Raw genomic sequence first — 19,818 nt, 5'->3', positions numbered from 1 at the left:
ACTGAAACACTTAATTCAGATGGACTCATTCTGCTATATTCTTCTTTCAGCCACCTACAGTGAGTTACCCCCTTTTTACATATTAGTATTTATAGCTGGAAACTAAGAGGTTGAATCTTCTTGAATGTTAGACTATTTAGCTATTGAATACGGCACTGGAAGAAAACAATATGAAAATACAGTAAAGGTGATTAATAAACCTTAAATCAATAATGTTTTTGTATATTAGTTACCAAGGCCTTGAGGTGAACAGCAGCATTGGCTTCTGGGAGTAGCCTAGTGGTTAGTGCAGTGGACTTTGATCCTGGGGAACTGAGTTCAATTCCCACTGCAGCTCCTTGTGACTCTGGGCAAGCCACTTAACCCTCCATTGCCCCTGTGTAAACCGCTATGAATGTAGTTGCAAAAACCTTAGAAAGGCGGTATATCAAGTCCCATTTCTCATTCTGCTGAAAACTTGTTACTGGATCTCTCTCATGCCTTTTCATTGATAGCTCAAAGTGAGTAACATACAGCTATAGTAGATATTTTCTGTTCCCAAAGAGCCTCCAATCTAAGGATGTCATTTAATGTACATTAACAAGTTAAAGTGTGTTAATTTAAGTGCATATTTTGTAAACATGTCTGAGAATAATGGTGAGAATAAGGTTTTTGATTTAACAAGTGTTAAATCATGCTAGCGAACACTTGGGGGTAGCTGAGCTAAGAAACAGGCTTAGCATATCCTTATGTGGGTCTTTTCTGCATGCTACATCCATTTCTAGCATGGCATTTTTCTATTATACTTTTCTTGGCCGTGCACTAAAGTTAGCACTAGCATGCAGCCATTAAAAAAAAAAAAATTACCACAGGTGCACTTACTACAGCTAGCATCTGCTGTGAAGAGACGATTTAAATCGAATAACTCCTGAACTGACCAGAGTGCATATGGCTGCATGTGCATCCTCTATTTATGAGATGCAAGCAGACATTACTGGTTGACTATGGCTAGAGTTAATTGACTTTGAAGATAAAATAAGAAATCAAGAAATAAAAATCTCAGTTCTTCTGGTTCTACTAGTTAACTAAAATTGAAGCATTTCTTGGTACACTGCTGACTTTGCAATAAATTTGAAAGCCTCTCTTGGTGGGTATTGAAATGCAGTGATCCCACACTTTCACAAGAAGGACTTTCTGTTCATCAGTGATGGGTAAATGGAGTTCATCTACTTAGGAAAATAACTGGCAGCCCCCAAGGGAACAGCTGGAAACCTGAAGGCATTATTTGATAACATGCTGCTTCTGAGCTGGAACTGATGCTCTGGACCTATGGGGATAAACACAAGTATAGCCAAGGTCCCTCATAACATAGGCAACCCTGACACCCTGTCCCAGCGCCTTTGTAAATAAGTGGAACAACCTGGATGCAGCTTTATTACAAGACATGATTGTATTTGATACAATCAAAACAGGATACCCGAGCCAAACTGTAAGCTATTAAAAGCTACCATTAAAGCACCCGGTCTACCGCCATAAGCAAGACTGACAAACATGCTATATGCTGAACCCAGGATGCTCCTGCCATGCAGCAGGGTGTGTCCAACCCAGGTGCAGTGAACCCATCTGCAACAAACTGCAACTTGATGAATTAGCACTCCTACAATCACTCAGGCTTGGGTGTTCCTGCCCTCCAAGCTGGGACATGAACAAATTAACATAAACAATATATAAAGCAAGGAGTGGGTGGGAGGGTAGGCTGCTTCCACCTGTGTCCTCAGGAAAGAAGAGGATGTGCCCAGTAACCCTGTGGGCTTTAAAGCCCATGGCTCTGGCCCCTCCTTCCTGGCAGTGAGCCATTCCAAGGCAAAAGCTCTCTTCCAGCTGCCTGGGCTCACTGTCTATTGCGGATCACCCTCCCCCTCAGCCTGGGCATGGGTGCACAGCACCATGTTATGGGTGGCTCCATGCACTTCGACCCTCCGCCTTGTTATGTACCCTGAGACAGCTCAGGGGTAGATTCTGTGGCATGGCTTAGAAAATTCTGGAGCACAGATTGCAATAAATTGTGATTACATTGGCATAAATTGACATAAATATGAAATATGTTAATAAGCAAATTTCTTTAAAAAAAACATTTTTCCATGCACCTGAATAATTCTTTTGTTAAGTATTTCCATTTTGGGATACAAGCCTAACACTCTCCTCTGTCCCAATCTGTTACCTTGACCAAATTACTTTTATCTCCTGTTTAACTGTTGCTGGGCAAAGAGTTCAGTCTAATCACTGCATGACCTATTTTTGTTTATCTGGCATAGCAGTATAAAAGGAAAAGTTTTTCTTTATTGTCATCAAATGTTTTCATTACAGAAATATATTAGGCAGGGCATCAATCCCAGAGGTAAATATGGTTCCTAAGTGGAGTGGAGGAGTAGCCTAATGGTTATTGCAGTGGCCTGAGAACCAGGGGAGCTGGGTTTGTTTCCCACTGCAGCTCCTTGTGATTCTGGCCAAGTCACTTAGCGCCCTGTTTACTAAGCCGTGCTAAACTCTAGAGTCACCCATATGTTCTTATGGGAGACATAGCGTTTAGCGCACGCTAAAAATGCTAACATGTCCTTAGTGCTGCTTAATAAACAGGGCCCTTAACCTTTCACTGCCCCACATACAAAATAAGTACTTGTATATAATATGTAAACTGCTTCGAATGTAACCATAGAACGGTGCTATATCAAATCCCATCTCTTTTCTAAGTACTAAACTGTGAAGCAGACCATCATGATCTGCTGGATGAAAAGTGTTTTGAATAAAGTTATATAAAGGTTAAAATTTCCCAAAGGTAAACAGCTGCAACTACATAGAGTTGGTATTCCATGTGTCTTGCAGAAGCGTTAAAGCAAGGATGATTAATTCTATAGAATGTGTTGCTTTTGCAAGTCACTTGTTTGAATATATTACATAAAACATGACTGATAATGACTGAAAACCTCATCTAATCTATCCAATTTAATCTTTGTTGAATGCCAAGGGTCACGGTTGGTCTCTGGATTTCCCTGCAGTGCTCTCCAATCATCACTGATTACTATATACCATTTTATTTTGCAAATGCAGGTAAGTGCTAGTTGGTGGGAGGCAGAAACATCTGTGTATCCACCCAGACATCACACCCAACTCCATCTTTTGATGCCATGTTAATGCATTCAACTTTCAACCATTCAATTAAAATGTTAAAACTCTGACAGGTCTTGTCTGCCTGCAAATAGCATGACTGAGAACAAAGAAGAAATCAGCATCCATCCCACCCATGTTATAAATGATCTGTTTTGGATATTCTGAAAATCTGCATGAGGTCTCAATGGGAGGAAAGAGGTGAAGGTTGCAAATACACAAGTTTATTACATAGCGAAACAAAACAAAACAAAACAAAACAGAAAAAACCCAACTATACATGAACAGTTTTTCTCCTATAACAAGTAGGTACAGGAAAAAATGAGCTACAATTTCCTAACTAAAGAAAGTCAACTACTTACATAGTGGCTAGAATCCTTATCATCCACCTTTCTTTTTTTGATGTCATTAGAATATTCAGGTCCATTCCTGCGTTTATCAGAGCCTCGCAGGCTGTCAGGGACCAACAGAGAATTACTCTGTAAAGACAAAAAGACAAGGTCAGTCAAAAAAAAAATTCCTTCAAGGATTCCTCTGTAGACTCATGAAAACCAAACCTGGATCTGATAGACCCTTTAGAAATGTGATAGCGACACATTCTTTTATGCCATTTAATTCAAGTCATCAAAGCTTTCCAAGGCAAACATTTATAGAAGTTCATGCATTTTAACGAGGGCGCTTGGCTTTAATGCAGATCAGCCAATCACTGGTGCACTCAGTCAGTCACTGTCCATTCAGTGCTCTATTCAACTGTTCTCATTGTTGGAGAGAGGGAAAAAAAAGAGCCCTTGTGTTTATTCATGAACATACTTCATATGCATTCTGATGGAGATTACTTTCTGACATCCTCAAACCATGAAAATGTGTGAACCTTAGAAGATTATGCAGTTAGATATTACAAATGTGACTAGGGCATTCAGAGATTAAAATATAGGGGTATGTCACCTGCCCCAAAAGGTTATCTGATATGAACTTTAGATATTTTTTTTTTTTGTGGAAGAGTAGAAAATAGTTTTAAGTCAAACTAGAGAGATAGGGGGAGAGAGAATGTGTGTGTAATCAGACTTAATCTAAAACCCAACTCCAACTAACACCTCCAGACAAAAACACAATAGCAAGACTAATCTTTTCCACAAACTAGAGACAACTTTCATTCAGACAGGCTAAGTGTAAACTGTTGACCCAAAGAAAAGAAGCATTTTCAGTATTTTTGGGTCACATGGCAATTTGACATGCCTTCCATTTCCATTTTGCCCTTGGGCTAGAGCATTAAAACATGTTACAATGAGTCCTTTTAAGTGCAAGATTAGCATATGCAAGAGAGCAATTTGTTCAGTGATGTGTTAATGCCATGAACAATGCTGAATGAGTTGTGAAAAAAAGCACACTCTTTTCAGAAAGCACTGATAACCTATCTACAAATGCAGTCTAAAACAGAGGAAAAATATAATGACAATATGCATTGATATTACTCTAAAAATTCTACACAAGTTTTCTGGTTGAAGTTTAGCCATAAATATATAAAATGAATTTTGTGTTGTGTATGTTAAGTCATATATGATTTTCTTAGAACAGGACCATAATGAATGACAGACTAGCTTCTCTTTGATTTGAATAACTGCACTGGAAAAATAAAACCCTAAATATGCCACCATGGGACTTTCCAGTCCTTTTAATGCAACAATGCTTAATGACCAAGAAAAATAAAGCTCAAAACTATCAGAAAAAAAAAGAGAGAAAGAGAGTGAAAAAAAAAAACCAGGCACCATGACAATTTGTATCCTACTCTGCCTCCTTCAGGGGCTGTACTTTAAAACCTGCACTAAGCGTCCTTTTATTCATGACTGTTCAACCTAAACAGTCTTACACAAAGCTCAAGGAAGACATCAATGAAAGTCAATACAAAGAAACTAGAGGTAATGTCTTCACTGCTAGGTTTTGTGATTAAAAAGGGGGCTTTGCTGGATCACTGAGCCAACTCCGCTTGATAATTATTGATTAGTTACCCACACTTCCCCAGAAGTGCGGAAGGTTAGGTACTTGACAAACAAGTCAAAAAGTAAAATAAAACAAAGAAAGGAAATCATTCCAAGACATCAAGGGATCCTAATCCATTTCAAGATTTTATGACATTTCTGAGAGGAGACATTTAAAGTTCCTTATCTGTCACACAGGGCTGTGGGTTCGGAGTCATGGAGCTGGATACAATTTTGGGTGGGGTCAGAGTCGGTAAAAATGTACTTATTTATTGGTTCTTATACCTCACATTATCTAAAACCAATTTCAGTTCATCTTTAAAATTAAAAAGAAACTCTTACATTTATAATGTATGGTTAAATTTATCATTTTATATTTATATATTTTTGTCCTGTTGAAGCCCAATATCAATTCACTTTTTTCCAGGGCCATTCATCAACCCGACATAACACACAGTGATTGGTTGATGGCTCAAGATGGAAAAATATTTTGTGTCAGTGTATGACACAGGACCCAGAGGAAGACAAATGCTGTGATGCCAAGATCAGCACATATTCAGGCAGTGATAAAGAATGCTCCTACAAGAGCTTCCAGTCTCAAAAGACATTTACAGGGCTTTCATCCAAAAGTATTCAAAGCTGTGGGTGAGAAAGATGTCAGCAAAAGCAAGAAACCAATGCCCAGTTACGTCAGATGGGGGCGGGCCCAGGTCAGGAAAGCAGAGATGTCCTGAAGACTGGCGCCGATCAGATGTTCTTCTTGCCCATGCAGTGCCTTCACATAGAGGTGAGAGGCGCTGTGCAGGCCCGATAATGCAGGGGGGGGGCAGTGGAGAGAAGGTGCGGCGGCGACCTCAGGGGGGGGCGGTGGTTGCGGGGCCCGGGGCGGAGGATGGCGGGAGGCGGAGCTGTGGGAGAGTAGAGAGACAGGAAGAGAGGAAAGGAGGGGGGCCGGGGCTGCTAAAATATTTGAGTTTCCGTGCAGGAGGAAGCAGGGAGCAGCAGGGACCTCGGGTGAGGGGGGGGGGCAAGGCAGTCCATACAGGACGCTCCTGATGAGCGCCTTTGCCCCCTCTCGATCCTTTTTTGATTTTTGTTTTGATTTTGGGAGCCAGGTGTTTGTGTTGGTTTTTTTTTTGTTGTTGTTGTTTTGACGTTTGTGGCATGCGCAGAGCACCCACCATGCTTTAGGGGCCGATTACCGGCGGGGATTACGAATCTTTGATACATTGTACTTTTCAATACCGTACCAAACATGTGCAACTTATTTTTTTGGTGCATTCTTCATTTTTTTTAAATTCGTTAAGGACTTTAACATTTTAGATTCTTTTACGTTTGGTTGATGCATCTTGCCTTTGGTGTTTTTCTGGAAAGAGAAAGAAAAATGATGTGTGAAGAAGCCCTTAACCAAAAGGAAGAAATTTAAAAAAAAATCTCTCAGGGGGTATTTTGTTTTTCTTAAAATGAATGCCTGCACACGCCACAGAGTGAACTAGGTTGCCATCAATGTCCAATTTGTTTGTGACAAGAATGAAATAGTTACCAAGACACTGGCAGTCACGGACAGAAGCTCATCAAACTGCGAGTTTCTCCAGTTCTTAGTGGAAAGGATTCTGCAAGATTATGAACTCACAGAACAAGTTCTATGTATTGTAACTCACAACAGTACAATTAAAACTAATGAATGCAGACAATGAAAGTGACCAACAGATAGAAGAACACTTGAGAAAAATAAAATGTTTGAAATTGAAAAGCATACTCCTGCAACTAAGGAACAAGCTGAAGTTGCTATAGAACAACATGATGATCTTATCTTGTAGCTGCTTCAAAACGCTCCGGAATTCACCACATGCTCTGTGTTGTTGCCAGACTGCAGCTGACAATAAGAGAGAGTCTGCAAGAAGGACATGCTCCTGCTCTGATTGGCAAGGTGAGGAAAGCAGTTATTGCTGCCAGAACACCTAAAGTTGATCCCATTTTGAAGAGACGAACCAGAAAAGGGGCAATTATTGATCAAGTCACAGGCTGGAGCAGTACCTGCTTGACCTGAAACCCTTTCCTTGTGAACATGGCCAACCTTCAAGTGACGCTAAGTGAAAGTCAGTGGACACAGGTGACAGAATTGGAAGAGTTGCTTATTGCCCAGATACAGTGACTAAAAATTACAAGCTAAGGATTTAACTCCAGGTAAATTCTTGAAGGAGTGGAAGAACCTGACGTTTCATCTGTCCCAAAAAGGAGAGCTAATTTCAGATAGAATTTCAGCTTCATTGAAACAAAGAGATGCACAATTATTAGAAAATAGGATTCTTGTGGTAGCTGTTTATGTACACCTAACACACTTTATTCTTCTGGATGATGAACAGCTGAGTAAAGAGAAAGGTGCTGTGTAAGGTTGCAGTTAGGATAAATGGGTTGCCAGAATGTCAGGAGGAAGAAATTGAGGAGGCTGAAGGCATTGCAGCACTAACATCAACTGATGATGAATTTGATTTTGATAAATATCTGGATCCGAAAGAGCGTGCAAAGCATCTCCGCATTAAAAATAAAAGGATTCCTACAAACACATAGATCAAATTGAGTTCATTTCAACTTAATTTCTCACTTGCACTAAAAGAAATTGACAATTCTGATCATTCATCAAATCTAACAGTGCAAAAAGCCATTCCTTTAAATCCTGAAATTGTTAGAAATGTTGCTCTGGTGGTTTCTGCTTTACTACTGATCCAAGTTAGCATTGAGAGGTTGTTCTCTGCTCTGAGAATAAATAGATCAGAATTTGATGGCATCCCTGGAAGAGGATCTGATTGAGCTAATTCTTTTCCTAAGGACAAATTCTTCAAAGATTTATTTAAAAAATTCTCGTGTGCTATTGATTCCCCCAGTTTATGGGCTTGAGCCGGATATATTACAATAGTGTAAAATGATTGATAGTTACCATGAAGATACACATTACTTTGTAACTTATAAATGAAGGATTTTTTCCTTGAATACCAGCTTGTCTCTATAAGTGGTTCACTTTTGCTTGTTTATTATTTTGAATTACTTCTAAATTAAAAATATTAAGTGTGCATATTATTATTTGACGACACTATTTTTGTTCATGTTCCTTGTTCAAACTTAAAATAAATATATGTTGTGGTGTATTAGTCCTAATTTTGTATATAATCAAATACACTGTTTCTGTAATTAATCAAATTTCTCAGACTTACTATACATAGTAGTGATAAGAACTGGAGTTGGACAGTAGAAAAAATAGAGGAGTCATTGTCAAAGATTTGGTGTACCGACTCTGCAGCTGTGCTTTCACATCCTCGATGCTGCTGCTGTGCTGATTACTCTCACAAAATTATAACATCAACCCCTAAATATACACAATATAAACAGCATAAACAACTCAAGAATGTTTTAAACAGTGGGGTACAGACACAGTAAGAGATGTATAGCTACCACTATTAGAGTAAAAGCCCCAAACAACAAGAAGAAATCTACTGAACAACATATTAGAACTTTTTATTTTTTTTTTTGCATGCCTCCCTCGGGGTGCGGACTCCTATAAGGAAATAAGAGCATATGCACATATTCTAAGGTCCTGTAGAGGGGTATAATCGAACGGGGACGACCATCTCTAAGGACGTCCCCACGAATGGGCGGGGCATCCCGTATTATCAAAACAAGATGGGCGTCCATCTTTCGTTTCGATAATACGGTCAGGGATGCCCAAATCTCAACATTTAGGTCTACCTTAGAGATGGGTGACCTCAGTTTTCACCGATAATGGAAACTGAGGACGCCCATCTCAAAAACGACCAAATCCAAGGCATTTGGTTGTGGGAGCAGCCAGCATTCGTAGTGCACTGGTCCCCCTCACATGCCAGAACGCTAACCGGGCACCCTAGGGGGCACTGCAGTGGACTTCACAAATTGCTCCCAGGGGCATAGCGCCCTTACCTTTGGTGCTGAGCCCCCCAAAACTGTACACCACTACCACAGCCCTTAGGGGTGAAGGGGGGCACCTGCATGTGGGTGTGAGTTTCGGGTGGGTTTTGGAGGGCTCACATTTACCACCACAAGTGTAACAGGTAGGGGGGGATGGGCCTGGGTCCGCCCGCCTGAAGTGCACTGCACCCACTAAAAACTGCTTCAGGGACCTGCATACTGCTGTGATGGAGCTGGGTATGACATTTGAGGCTGGCATAGAGGCTGGAAAAAATGTTTTTTAAATTTTTTTGTGTGTGGGAGGAGATTAGTGACCACTGGGGGAGTAAGGGGTGGTCATCCCCGATTCCCTCCAGTGGTCATATGGTCAGTTCAGGCACCTTTTCAAGGCTTGGTCGTGAAAAAAAAGGGACCAAGTAAAGTCGGCCAAATGCTCGTCAGGGACGCCCTTCTTTTTTCCCTTATCAGCTGAGGTTGCTCATCTCTTAACCACGCCCCCGTCCCACCTTCGCTACGCTGCTGACATGCCCCAAGGAACTTTGGTCATCCCCGCAATGGAAAGCAGTTCAGGACGCCCAAAATCGGATTTCGATTTTGCCGATTTGGGCGACCCTGAGAGAAGGATGCCCGTTTCCCGATTTGTATCAAAAGATGGATGCCCTTCTCTTTCGATTATGCCTCTGATAGTATCACACTGAACACTAGATGAAGAAAGATCACCAGGACTACTACCCAAAGGGTTTAAACAGAGTGCTAATTAGCATTTAAAATATAAGGGTATAGAAGCACTGAGGGGGTCAATATAGAAAGATGGTGTTAGAGCCCTGCATTGACGGCTTAGTGCACAGCTTGCTAATGTAAGCAATAAGCATGCGAATTACTGCTATGCTAAAAGGTGTGCACAGTCAGAAAAAACAGCATATAATGCTGCAGTACCATGCAGCTCATTGCCATACTGTCCCAATTCCTGTCACTGCATGTGTGGGGAATGGTTCACCGCTTTTGACAGGAAGGAGGAATTTAAGGGAAAAAATTAGATAAGCACTACCCCCCCCCCCCCCCGCCCCAAACGGCAAACACCACAAAATTATTTCCTAGTAGTCTTGCGGACCTTATCCCTGACACAAACCATGAAAAGCCTTGATGGACTAGCAGTGCTGCCTGTCCCTCCCCCCTCACTGCTGACACACAGAGACCTGGTGGTAGTGGAATCACTTTATTTATTTAATTTTATTTATTAGGATGTATTTACCACCTTTCTGAAGGAATTCACTCAAGGCAGTGTACATTAAGAATAGATCAAACATGAGCAATAGACAATTACAGCAGTAAAAATATTCAAAAACAATACAAAAGTATGGCATGGTGTACTACTCACAATACAAGAAAAGCTCAAAAATTCACAAAATTATATTGCTGGGTTTCAAGGCAACGGGACACTAGAGAAGTTCACTACATGCCTATCCATGGAGAAAAATACCTCAGTAAAGCGACCCCCACCTGCAATGCTTCTAAGGTATGGGCACAGTTCACCATCATAGGAAGTTTTTTTCCTACGATGGTGAGCTGTACCTATACCTTAGAAGCATTGCAGGTGGGGTCACTTTACTGAGGTTTTTTCTCCACAGATAGGTGTGTAGTGAACTGCTCTGGTGTCCCACTGCCTTGAAACCCAACAATGTAATTTTGTGAATTTTTGAGATTTTCTTGTATTTAAATGTTTGAGCTTGAGTGTTGTTTTTGTCATACTACTTACAATGTCAACACAATACATAATAGAACATTATAATTGATAGTGAAGGGTAAAGCAAAGATGTAACCTATAGATAGGTAAGAAAGTAGGAAGAGTTAGAAAGTAAGGTGATTGATTTAAAGAAAGTTGCACATGAGGTCAGAGAGATGGTTAAATATTGTCTCAGCTAAGGTAGGAGTGGATAAACATGTCCTGCTGCAGTATATACAGCCTGAGTCACTCCTTGTGTGTGTGAGACTAATGAGTTAGTTACTTCTTCCATTAAAGGCCTGGTTGAAGAGCCAAGCTTTCACTTGCTTCCTGAAGTAGAGATAGTCTTATGTTAAGTGCAGCCTTTCAGGCAGTGCATTCCAGAGTGTGGGGGCTACTCCGGAGAAGGCTCGCTTGCCGGTATCATATCGTGTAATGTCTTTTGGAGAGGGTGTGGTTAGTGAAAGTCCTTGGGAGGACCTTAGTGTCCTTGGGGGGGGGGGGGGGGGGTGGAGGAGCCTTCTATTTTTCAGGTACTCAGGGCCATTTCCTTTCAGGGCCTTGAAGATCAGAGTTTAAAATATAGCCCTGTATTGTACTGGTAGCTAATGAAGTTTTTGCAAAAATGGTGTGATATGGTCCCATCGCTTTCAACCTTCTATGAGTCTTGCTGCTGCATTCTGAAGCAACTGGAGCTGGTGCAGGCCCTTTGTAGTCAGACCACTGTATAGTGCATTGTAGTAATCCAGTCTTGATGTTATCATGGGATGTATAACCCAATTGGCTGGTGGTCTCTCAGGATAGATGTGAGAACCACTGGTCTAGTGTACCCCTCCTCCACTCCCTATCCACTATAAAGAGTCAATGTTAATTTACTTCTGCCTCCGGTGTCACCGTCATTCACAATGGCAGTGCCTGACCTCTAGTGGTGCACTCCACCAAACTAGTAGGGAATAGTTTACCAAATAAGGCATTACCTCATTTGATAAGCTGCCCCTAGTGGTTCATCAGTACAGCCTACCAGGTGACCGGTGCTGCAGTTCTGAATGATGGTATCAGAAGAACAAGTGAGGACAGCCCCTACCTTTCAACTTTTTCAGATGGCCGGGAAAGGCCTGGGGGTATGCTAGTCTAACAAGGATTTATGTTCAAGTTGGGGTGGGTGCTGTGTCAGGTAAGGGAGGTAAGGCCGCTACACTACCAGAGCTTTTCATATATCAGGGGTTTGTCCACTAGATCAGTGCTTCTTAACCTAGTCCTTGGGACATACCCAGCCAACTGGGTTTTCAGGATATCCACAATGAATATGTATACTACTTCTAATGCCAGTCAAAAAATACAAAAATCATTAAACATTTGCAATATTCTCCATCTTTACTAGAATAGTTAGTGCAATAAACACTTTTATGTGGAAATACTTCCTGTTTGTACTACATAGACTCAAATCAACCTAAATATATAACTACTAACTGACACCAAACATATCACCATTCATACCTCAATGGAGCTTATTGCCACCACTCTTTTTTACTCAAAATACAAATGCAATACAGAATGGCAGTCCTGGGCATAACCAATTGTCCTGAACAAGTCCGTAACAAAAAGTTACGCTTTTTCTTTGACAAGAAAACGTCACTTATCTTCTGAAAAGCGATGCTGCATTTGTAATTCCCCAAAAATCTTGTCTTTGAGCAGTGCAATATTACCAGCTCCTTATTTTTCTACCGGCTTCATGGTTGGCTAAAGTAGCTGGCACAAGCCTCTCAGTCCAGCAGCACCGTAGTATATGAATTGTATACACAGTTCCAGTACGATAACTCGTTTAGTATTATATCAATGAATATGTATGAGATAGACTTGAATATCAAGGGAGGAGTGCACGTAGATCTCTCTTGCATCTATTCATTTGTAGATACTCTAAAAACGTGATTGGCTGTGTAGTTGAGAAGTACTGCACTAGACCATGGGTCGTCTGAGGTGACATACCACACTTCCCCTCAATGATCAAGGTAAGCTATGCCCCATCTTACACTTGGTGTTACTCTCAGCTCATCAGTCTTCTTCACACTTCTTTGCATTATCATTATCATTAACTGAATTTCTCAAATGTTTCAACATTGAGTGGACTAATCTTTAATGCAAGACTGTGGGTAGTGTTATCTTCCAAGTAAAATACTTCTCTGCACCACAGGGCCATAACAATGCACGCAGACTTCACTTACTGCATGCTTCTATCTGCCCTAGCTTTGTGTGAGCCTCTGAGGAAGAGAGAAAAAGGGGAAAGGGAAGAGCAGCACTTTGAGAAGGAAAACCACTCTCAGATTTTAAACAGCACAGCCTATTCTCCAAGGATGCTGGATAATGGGGAATTCTCTGTACTTGACATTTCTATACCACTACTGAAGTACATCTAAGAATATAAGTAAACAGAAAAAGGTCAAACATGAAACAGCAAAAAGAATTTGGTTTATCAAATACAGATGATGCAGAGGTGGCAAGTTTCCTAGCATGGGCTGCCAACTTAACTGTTATACTTCCCACCTACAGAGGATTATGCCCCATAGTCAAGCCTTACACTTCAGTGTGGCAAGATGTCTAATGCAGTGTATAGGGATGCTAACAGTATAAACGACCATAACTTGAGCAACTCAGGCAGTCAAATTTGTACAATTAACACATGGAAGATACTCTAAACAACTGGTGCAAGCAGGGGCTACTAGACAGACCAAAGAGATAATGCAAAAAGCTTGCACTAGAGCCATGAATTGAGGGCTGAAAGCAAGGCTTCTAACACAAATGTAGCACACTTTTTGCTCACCAACGCAGTAAGCTAAGTATATGCAAATCTGATGTGCATAGAATTAGATAGCAAATCAGATGCATGCACAAAAAGCTTTGCACTAAGGATAGCTAGTCCTGTGTGTATACCCAAGCAAAAGGAGTATCAGCACACATCTGCAAATGTGCTGGAATATTATTCCGTACATAAATCGGCATCACAAAAATGTATGTGCATAAAATTTTGACGATGTCAATATTTATGCATAGAATAATATTCCAACAACATATTCCAGTCCTCAACGGTTGTTAGCCGCCACCACCACCTTCCCGGGTTAATTTAATTTTGCAGAATCTTAATAAATGTTAATGAGCGTTATTGCTGAGGTTCATTGGCCAACCGTTCAACGGTATTTTATTACACTGTGTATAAGCAGACCAAACATAGTGCGTTATCACTGAGGTTCATTGGACAACACTTCAGTGGTGTTTTATTTCTCTGGAGTATAATGAGGTCTATGAAGTATAGTAGACATCCTAAATTGTTGTTGTATGTATCCAGCATTTAAGGTCAAGGAGCCTTAGTTGTCCTTGGTCCTTAGAGTAATATTCCAGCACATGTACAGATACAATTTTCTGCTCAGACCTGCATGCAGAACTCACCGCCCACATTCTGTTTTAAAAGATGCAGATACCATTATGCTCACAGCAAAAAGAAGAGAGACTACTGCAGAAAAATGAGAACTCCTCTATACCTCATCAGACCTCGCATCCAAGCTCCCGCGTTGTACTCACCTTAAAGTCTTTTGAGCAGTTCTCTGCATCAGTGGAATAGCTAATAGCCTAATTTCCACTGATTTTCATACACCATGCCCTAATGTCTAACTCAAAGGTTTTGCATAGCATTAGCTACTCTGAAAAATAGTTCTGCATTTGTACACTTAGAAAACTGTGTATAGATGTCATGCTAGCTTTCTGCATTGTCCCCTAGGTGGGCAAAATGGTTTTTACCTGCCAAAATATATCACATTACAAATAAAGGGCCCTGTTTAATAAGCTGTGCTGTAGGTGCACAAACTTTTTAGTGCACACTAATAATAGAGAAACCCATAGGAATATAATGGGTGTTTCTATCGTCTGCACATGATAAAAATTAGCGAGCGCTAACTTTCGCACATCTATAGCACAGCTTAGTAAACAGGGTCCAAAATGTCTTTTATGCCCAAATAAAGGAAGAAAACTTGAAACAGTTCTTTAGCATTTCAGGACCATAGGTACCCCAATAGCATGTTTGCATAAAATAAATTAATTTCTCATTTGCTTAGAAGAGTCCCAGTGTTACTCTCATTATACACCAGAATTCAATGTAAACTCTTACAGCGTTGGTGAAGGACTCTTACTCCTTATATTAGTTTAAAGCTTGGATATATTCTCTGTGGACTGACCTACATTTCACTAGACAATGATATAGGATTATTTTGTACATCAGCTTTTAAGACTGTAGGAAATCTTATCTTTGAGAGCAATTCTGGTTGTAGGGCCTCCCAGCCGCCACCACACACACATTACAGCAACACAAACATCGAATAGAAAACAGATGAAAATAAAGCTTTGTTTAAAAAAAACCCCCCAAAAAACAAAACAGTGCTATGGAGCGTTTCATCACATTAAATTTGTTATTGTTACAAATGTCTAAACCAGTTGACTTTTGTTCTAATTATAGACCTGTGGCTAGTACCTTTCTTGATAAAGTCAGCAGAGTATCAGGTGGCAACTTGGCTTCAGGAATACTTGGAAAAATCTGGTAGCCTGGATTCTCAACAATCAGATTTTGGGAAATAATTCTGTACTGAAATCTGTTTAACACCACTTGTTTCAGAGATTCAAATGTTTTTAAGTGAGGGGCAATGTGCCTTGATAATGCACCTTTTGAGAAAAATGAAACCTTGAAAATTAACACATTACAGCATGAAAGAAAAATAAAAAAGGTAATAGAAATACAAGAAGAAAGTAAAGGCATCTGATAAGGGGGTAATATTCAGTAGCAGTGGGTGGCATTTAATACATATATTTGCAGCACCGAATATGGCAGTTAGTGTCCATCTGTTTAGTTAAATGTATATATTATTTGTGTAGCAACCAAATATGAGATACGTTTTGGGTGCCACCATTACTTAGTCCCTCCACTACACAGTTCATGCTAGTGTGAATATACATTTTGAGCCAGTCACTATCCTCTGAATAACTTCAGACATGGAAGTAATACTCTATGTCTGTGTGTCTTTTTCGAAGATTGGATATTGGCTATAATCTATATGCGGATGATATCCAATTTTTTTTCTCTATTTCATCTTGGAGTGGTGTTCTTGAAGCCCAATTACAATTGTACATGGATGAGATTAATGTGTGGATGTGTTAGCATGGTTTGCTGCTGAATGTTGGAAAGACGGAGGTGATGATTGTTGAGAAAATAATGCAGGGAGTGTTGGCCCACTTTTTTGAACCTTCAGGGTTACCTGCACAGCATGTTATGAAGTTATTGGGTGTTTTATTAGATTCTGGGCCGTCAATGAAAGATCAGATGACAAATGTTTTTTAGACCTTTTATGCTCAGTGCATTTTTCTTTTGTGATCATTTTTTGAAGGAGGAAAAATAAAAGTCCAAGGGAAAAACAAAAACAAACCATTAGGATGTATGGGGGAGGGCCAGCATTCTTAGTAGACTGGCCACACAGACATCCCAGCAGAGCAGTGGGGCAGCCTAGGGGATGCTGCAGTGGACTTCACATAAAAGGCCCCAGGTGCACATCTCACCATTACCCTCTTATTGTATATTCAGCCCTCCAAAACCCACCAAAAGCCTGCTGTACCCAACTACAATGGCCCTTATGTCAGCAAGTGCCACTTGAATGTGGGTTCACTGGGGGGTTTTTTTGTGAGTTTTGGAGGGCTAACGTGTTCCACCACAAATGTAACAGAGTGGGATATTGTCCTGGGTCACCTTCTCTTCAGTGCACTGCACTGACCACTAGGCTGCTCCAAGGACCTGCTTACTACTCTGATAGGACTGGCTATAACATCTGATGCTGTCTTACAGGCTGGTATGTACTGTTTCTTTCACATCTTTGGGGGAGTGGGAGGGGGGTCAGTGATCACTGGAGGAGTAAGGGGGGGGGGGGGTCATGCATTAATCCCTCCAGTAGCACCTTTTTATAACTTAGTTATGATTGAAACAGATCCAGCCCATTTTTTGGCCCAGAATGTTTTTGCTCATTTCCATTATGGCAGAAAAACATCCAAGTTGTGGGAACACCCAAATCATGCCCCTGACAATCTCCTTTGTGATTTGGATGCACTGCAGACGAAATGCATAGAAAGTCTTAAAAATGTTTCAAAAATAGCAATTTGGACATTTTTGCAAGAAAACCGTCCATCTGCTGCTTTGTGCCGCTTTTTGAACTTTTTTCTCTTTCAGAAATGAGCCCCATAATCTCCCCTTTCCTATTTCTCTTCCACGGTATACACACTCTGGAACATACTCCCAGAGGGGCTACGTCTAACTTGAGACTACCTCTACTTCTCTTATTGACTTATAAGTGCATTCACTCTGCAGCTCCTCAGTACCTCTCCACTCTCATTTCTCCCTACATTCCTCACCGGGAACTCCGTTCACTGGGTAAATCTCTCTTATTGGCACCCTTCTCCATGCTAACTCCAGACTCTGTTCCTTTTATCTTGCTGCACCATATGCCTGGAATAGACTTCCTGAGCCGATACGTCAAGCTCCATCCCTGGCAGTCTTCAAATCTAAGCTAAAAGCCCACCTTTTTGATGCTGCTTTTAACTCCTAACCCTTATTTTATCATCCTCACTTTAATATTCCCTTATCTCTTATTTGTCCTGTTTGTCTGTCCTAATTATATTGTAAGCACTGTGGAGCAGGAACTGTCTCTTCATGTTCAAGTGCACAGCGCTGCATACGTCTAGTAGCGCTATAGAAATGATAAGTAGTAGTAGTAAATGTCATTCAGACTCTTTTCTCTCAGTTTTGATTGTTGTTCAGACTTAAACCAATGCTGAAGCCATATGATTTTCAGGGGGTGATCCAGAATATTGTGCTATTACGATTGGACTACTGAAACACTCTTTACCTTGGAATGGCAAAGACCATGGTTAGGGCATAGTACTTAGTGCAAAATGGTGCTGCTAAGTTGGTAACAGGTGTCACTCAGGTAACAAATATTACTCCAATTTTGAGACAGTTACACTGGTTGCCAGTGCAGAGCAGAATGCAGTTTAAAGTTCTTTGTTATATGCATCAGGCTATTTATAGATCTGCACCAAAGTACATGAAAGATTGCAATATCCTGTTAGGAGTTTCAGGTCTGAGAACAATGCGTTTGCCATTTTATATGGTGTCCCACACAAGATATTGTGAGACTAGATTTAACAGTTTTTCTGTGGCTGAGGTACAGCTTTGGAACGCTTTAAAGGCCAATTGAGATTCTGCTCTGAAGTTTTGTAGTTTAAGTGATTATGAAAGACTTTTCTGTTTGTAGAAGCATTTATAAAAGATGGCTGTTACAGTAGTGCAGTTCTGATGCAAGTCATGGATATGAGATATCAATGGTAGTATATGCTTTCCATGTATTTTATTAATCTTACTTTTGGTGTTGTATGTATTTTGCTTTGTATGTTTTTTTTTTTTTTCGGGGGGGGGGGGGGGGGGAATACTTTGATTTAAGCAATCTATAAATGTGTAAAATAAATAAATACTGGCCACCGGTAAATGTACAACTTCCTCTGACAATTAGCCCTTGCAAATTTAACAAAATCAAGATACTGAAAACTTTATACTTTGAAGAACATACAAAGTACTTTAATTCCATATTTACCATAAAATGTTACTAGTGCAAATGTCTTTACTATACTGTGGACCTCCTAGTGGTGGAAGACAGAATTACAACTTTTTGATGAATTTGTGTCACGGTTTCTGGGTTTCCCTTTGAATCAACACCATGAAGGGAATTCAAAAGAAATAGACAATGCACAATATTTGAATGTTTTATTGCACAAAAATGTTTCAATAAATAAGTTAGTAAAAAACATACATTTAAAACCTAGTCTATGATGTGAGATTAAAAATACAGCTGCATATTAAAAACATTTAAAAGTGCACAAAATTAAATAAGTTGCATGGCAATTGATACAATGCTAACAATTTTTTTTCCAATAGTGCTAACCAATCTTCTCAATGGTTTACTTGAAGTGTGTACAAAAATTACTCATTAAACACTATCAAGTTCAATCAACACAAATGTGACCCAGAACATTTATCAGAGAAGTATTCTATTTTAAATTAACCCCTCAACCCTTTAGTTTTCCTTTATTAACCACATTTTCCTTAAATGATTGATCCTTTATGTTGTTTTTTTTTTTTTTTTTTTTAAATCTTTCAGGTATTACTGGATTTCATGACTACAACTTTCACCCGAGGTAAGTAATCCCCTCCCTGGCACTAGCAAAGTCCCAAATAATATTGATTTCCTTTTGAAGTGTGCTTTTTTAAATGTTGGCATCACTTATTTGTAGCTCTCTTGGCTAGTCTTTGGCCTTGCTTGTGGAGGGGCCCTTACTGTTCACTCCAGTGATGTGCTGATCTTTGAAGCTTGATACCTGGCTTTACAGAAAACACAGAGGGAAGCAAAATCTTGGCTCCCTCTCTTAAATGTGAGCTTCAGACTTTCTGGGTTCAAAGTACTTTGGACTTCTAACTTGTTTAAAAAAAAATAAAGGTTAATTATTTTCACCACACAGCTTCCTATTCTTCACCAGGTTCCCTATCCTACAGGAGCTTAGCTGAGCAGGCGTCTCAACCCACACTTACAGCACTGTCACTGACAACGCTCCCACCCCTAGTTTCAGGTAATCAACATTGCAGCTTGCATTTAACAACAGTTAGGCTATGTATTTTACAAGCCACCTCAGATAGTAAGAGCCATTTAAGACAGGAGAGCCACCTCAGACCACTGGCACACAGAGCTATCTCACACTCACAAGCTACTGTCAGCTTAGGACAATTTTTCTCCGAACTTAAAGCAGAGCTTCAATAAACTTAAAATCAGCTCACAGTTCCTTCTAAAAAAATATATTCTCCCCCCCCCCCCCAAAAAAAAAATTCAGGCTAATCAGTCACAACCACTCAGCATTTCTAATGAACTTTTTCTCTCTTTCCAGCACTTTTAAAACAGTTCACTG

The 19,818-nt window shown here is 40.2% G+C and overlaps 1 protein-coding gene across 10 annotated transcripts in view; it reads right to left on the bottom strand.

Moving 5' to 3' along the window:
- TLE1 (TLE family member 1, transcriptional corepressor) overlaps positions 1-19,818 on the bottom strand; it is a 309,424-nt gene that overhangs the window by 91,539 nt on the left and 198,067 nt on the right. For all 10 annotated transcript variants that reach the window (XM_030193704.1, XM_030193708.1, XM_030193702.1 and 7 more), the window contains one exon: positions 3,507-3,623. In XM_030193704.1, coding sequence (XP_030049564.1) covers positions 3,507-3,623 — 117 coding nt within the window. The remainder of the gene's footprint in view (positions 1-3,506; positions 3,624-19,818) is intronic.

The sequence above is a fragment of the Microcaecilia unicolor genome, chromosome 2, assembly GCF_901765095.1.
Source record: "Microcaecilia unicolor chromosome 2, aMicUni1.1, whole genome shotgun sequence".
In the NCBI taxonomy this organism is placed as follows: Eukaryota; Metazoa; Chordata; class Amphibia; order Gymnophiona; family Siphonopidae; genus Microcaecilia; species Microcaecilia unicolor.
The sequence above is the reverse complement of the archived record's forward strand: the minus strand, read 5'-3'. Positions and strand labels throughout refer to the sequence as shown.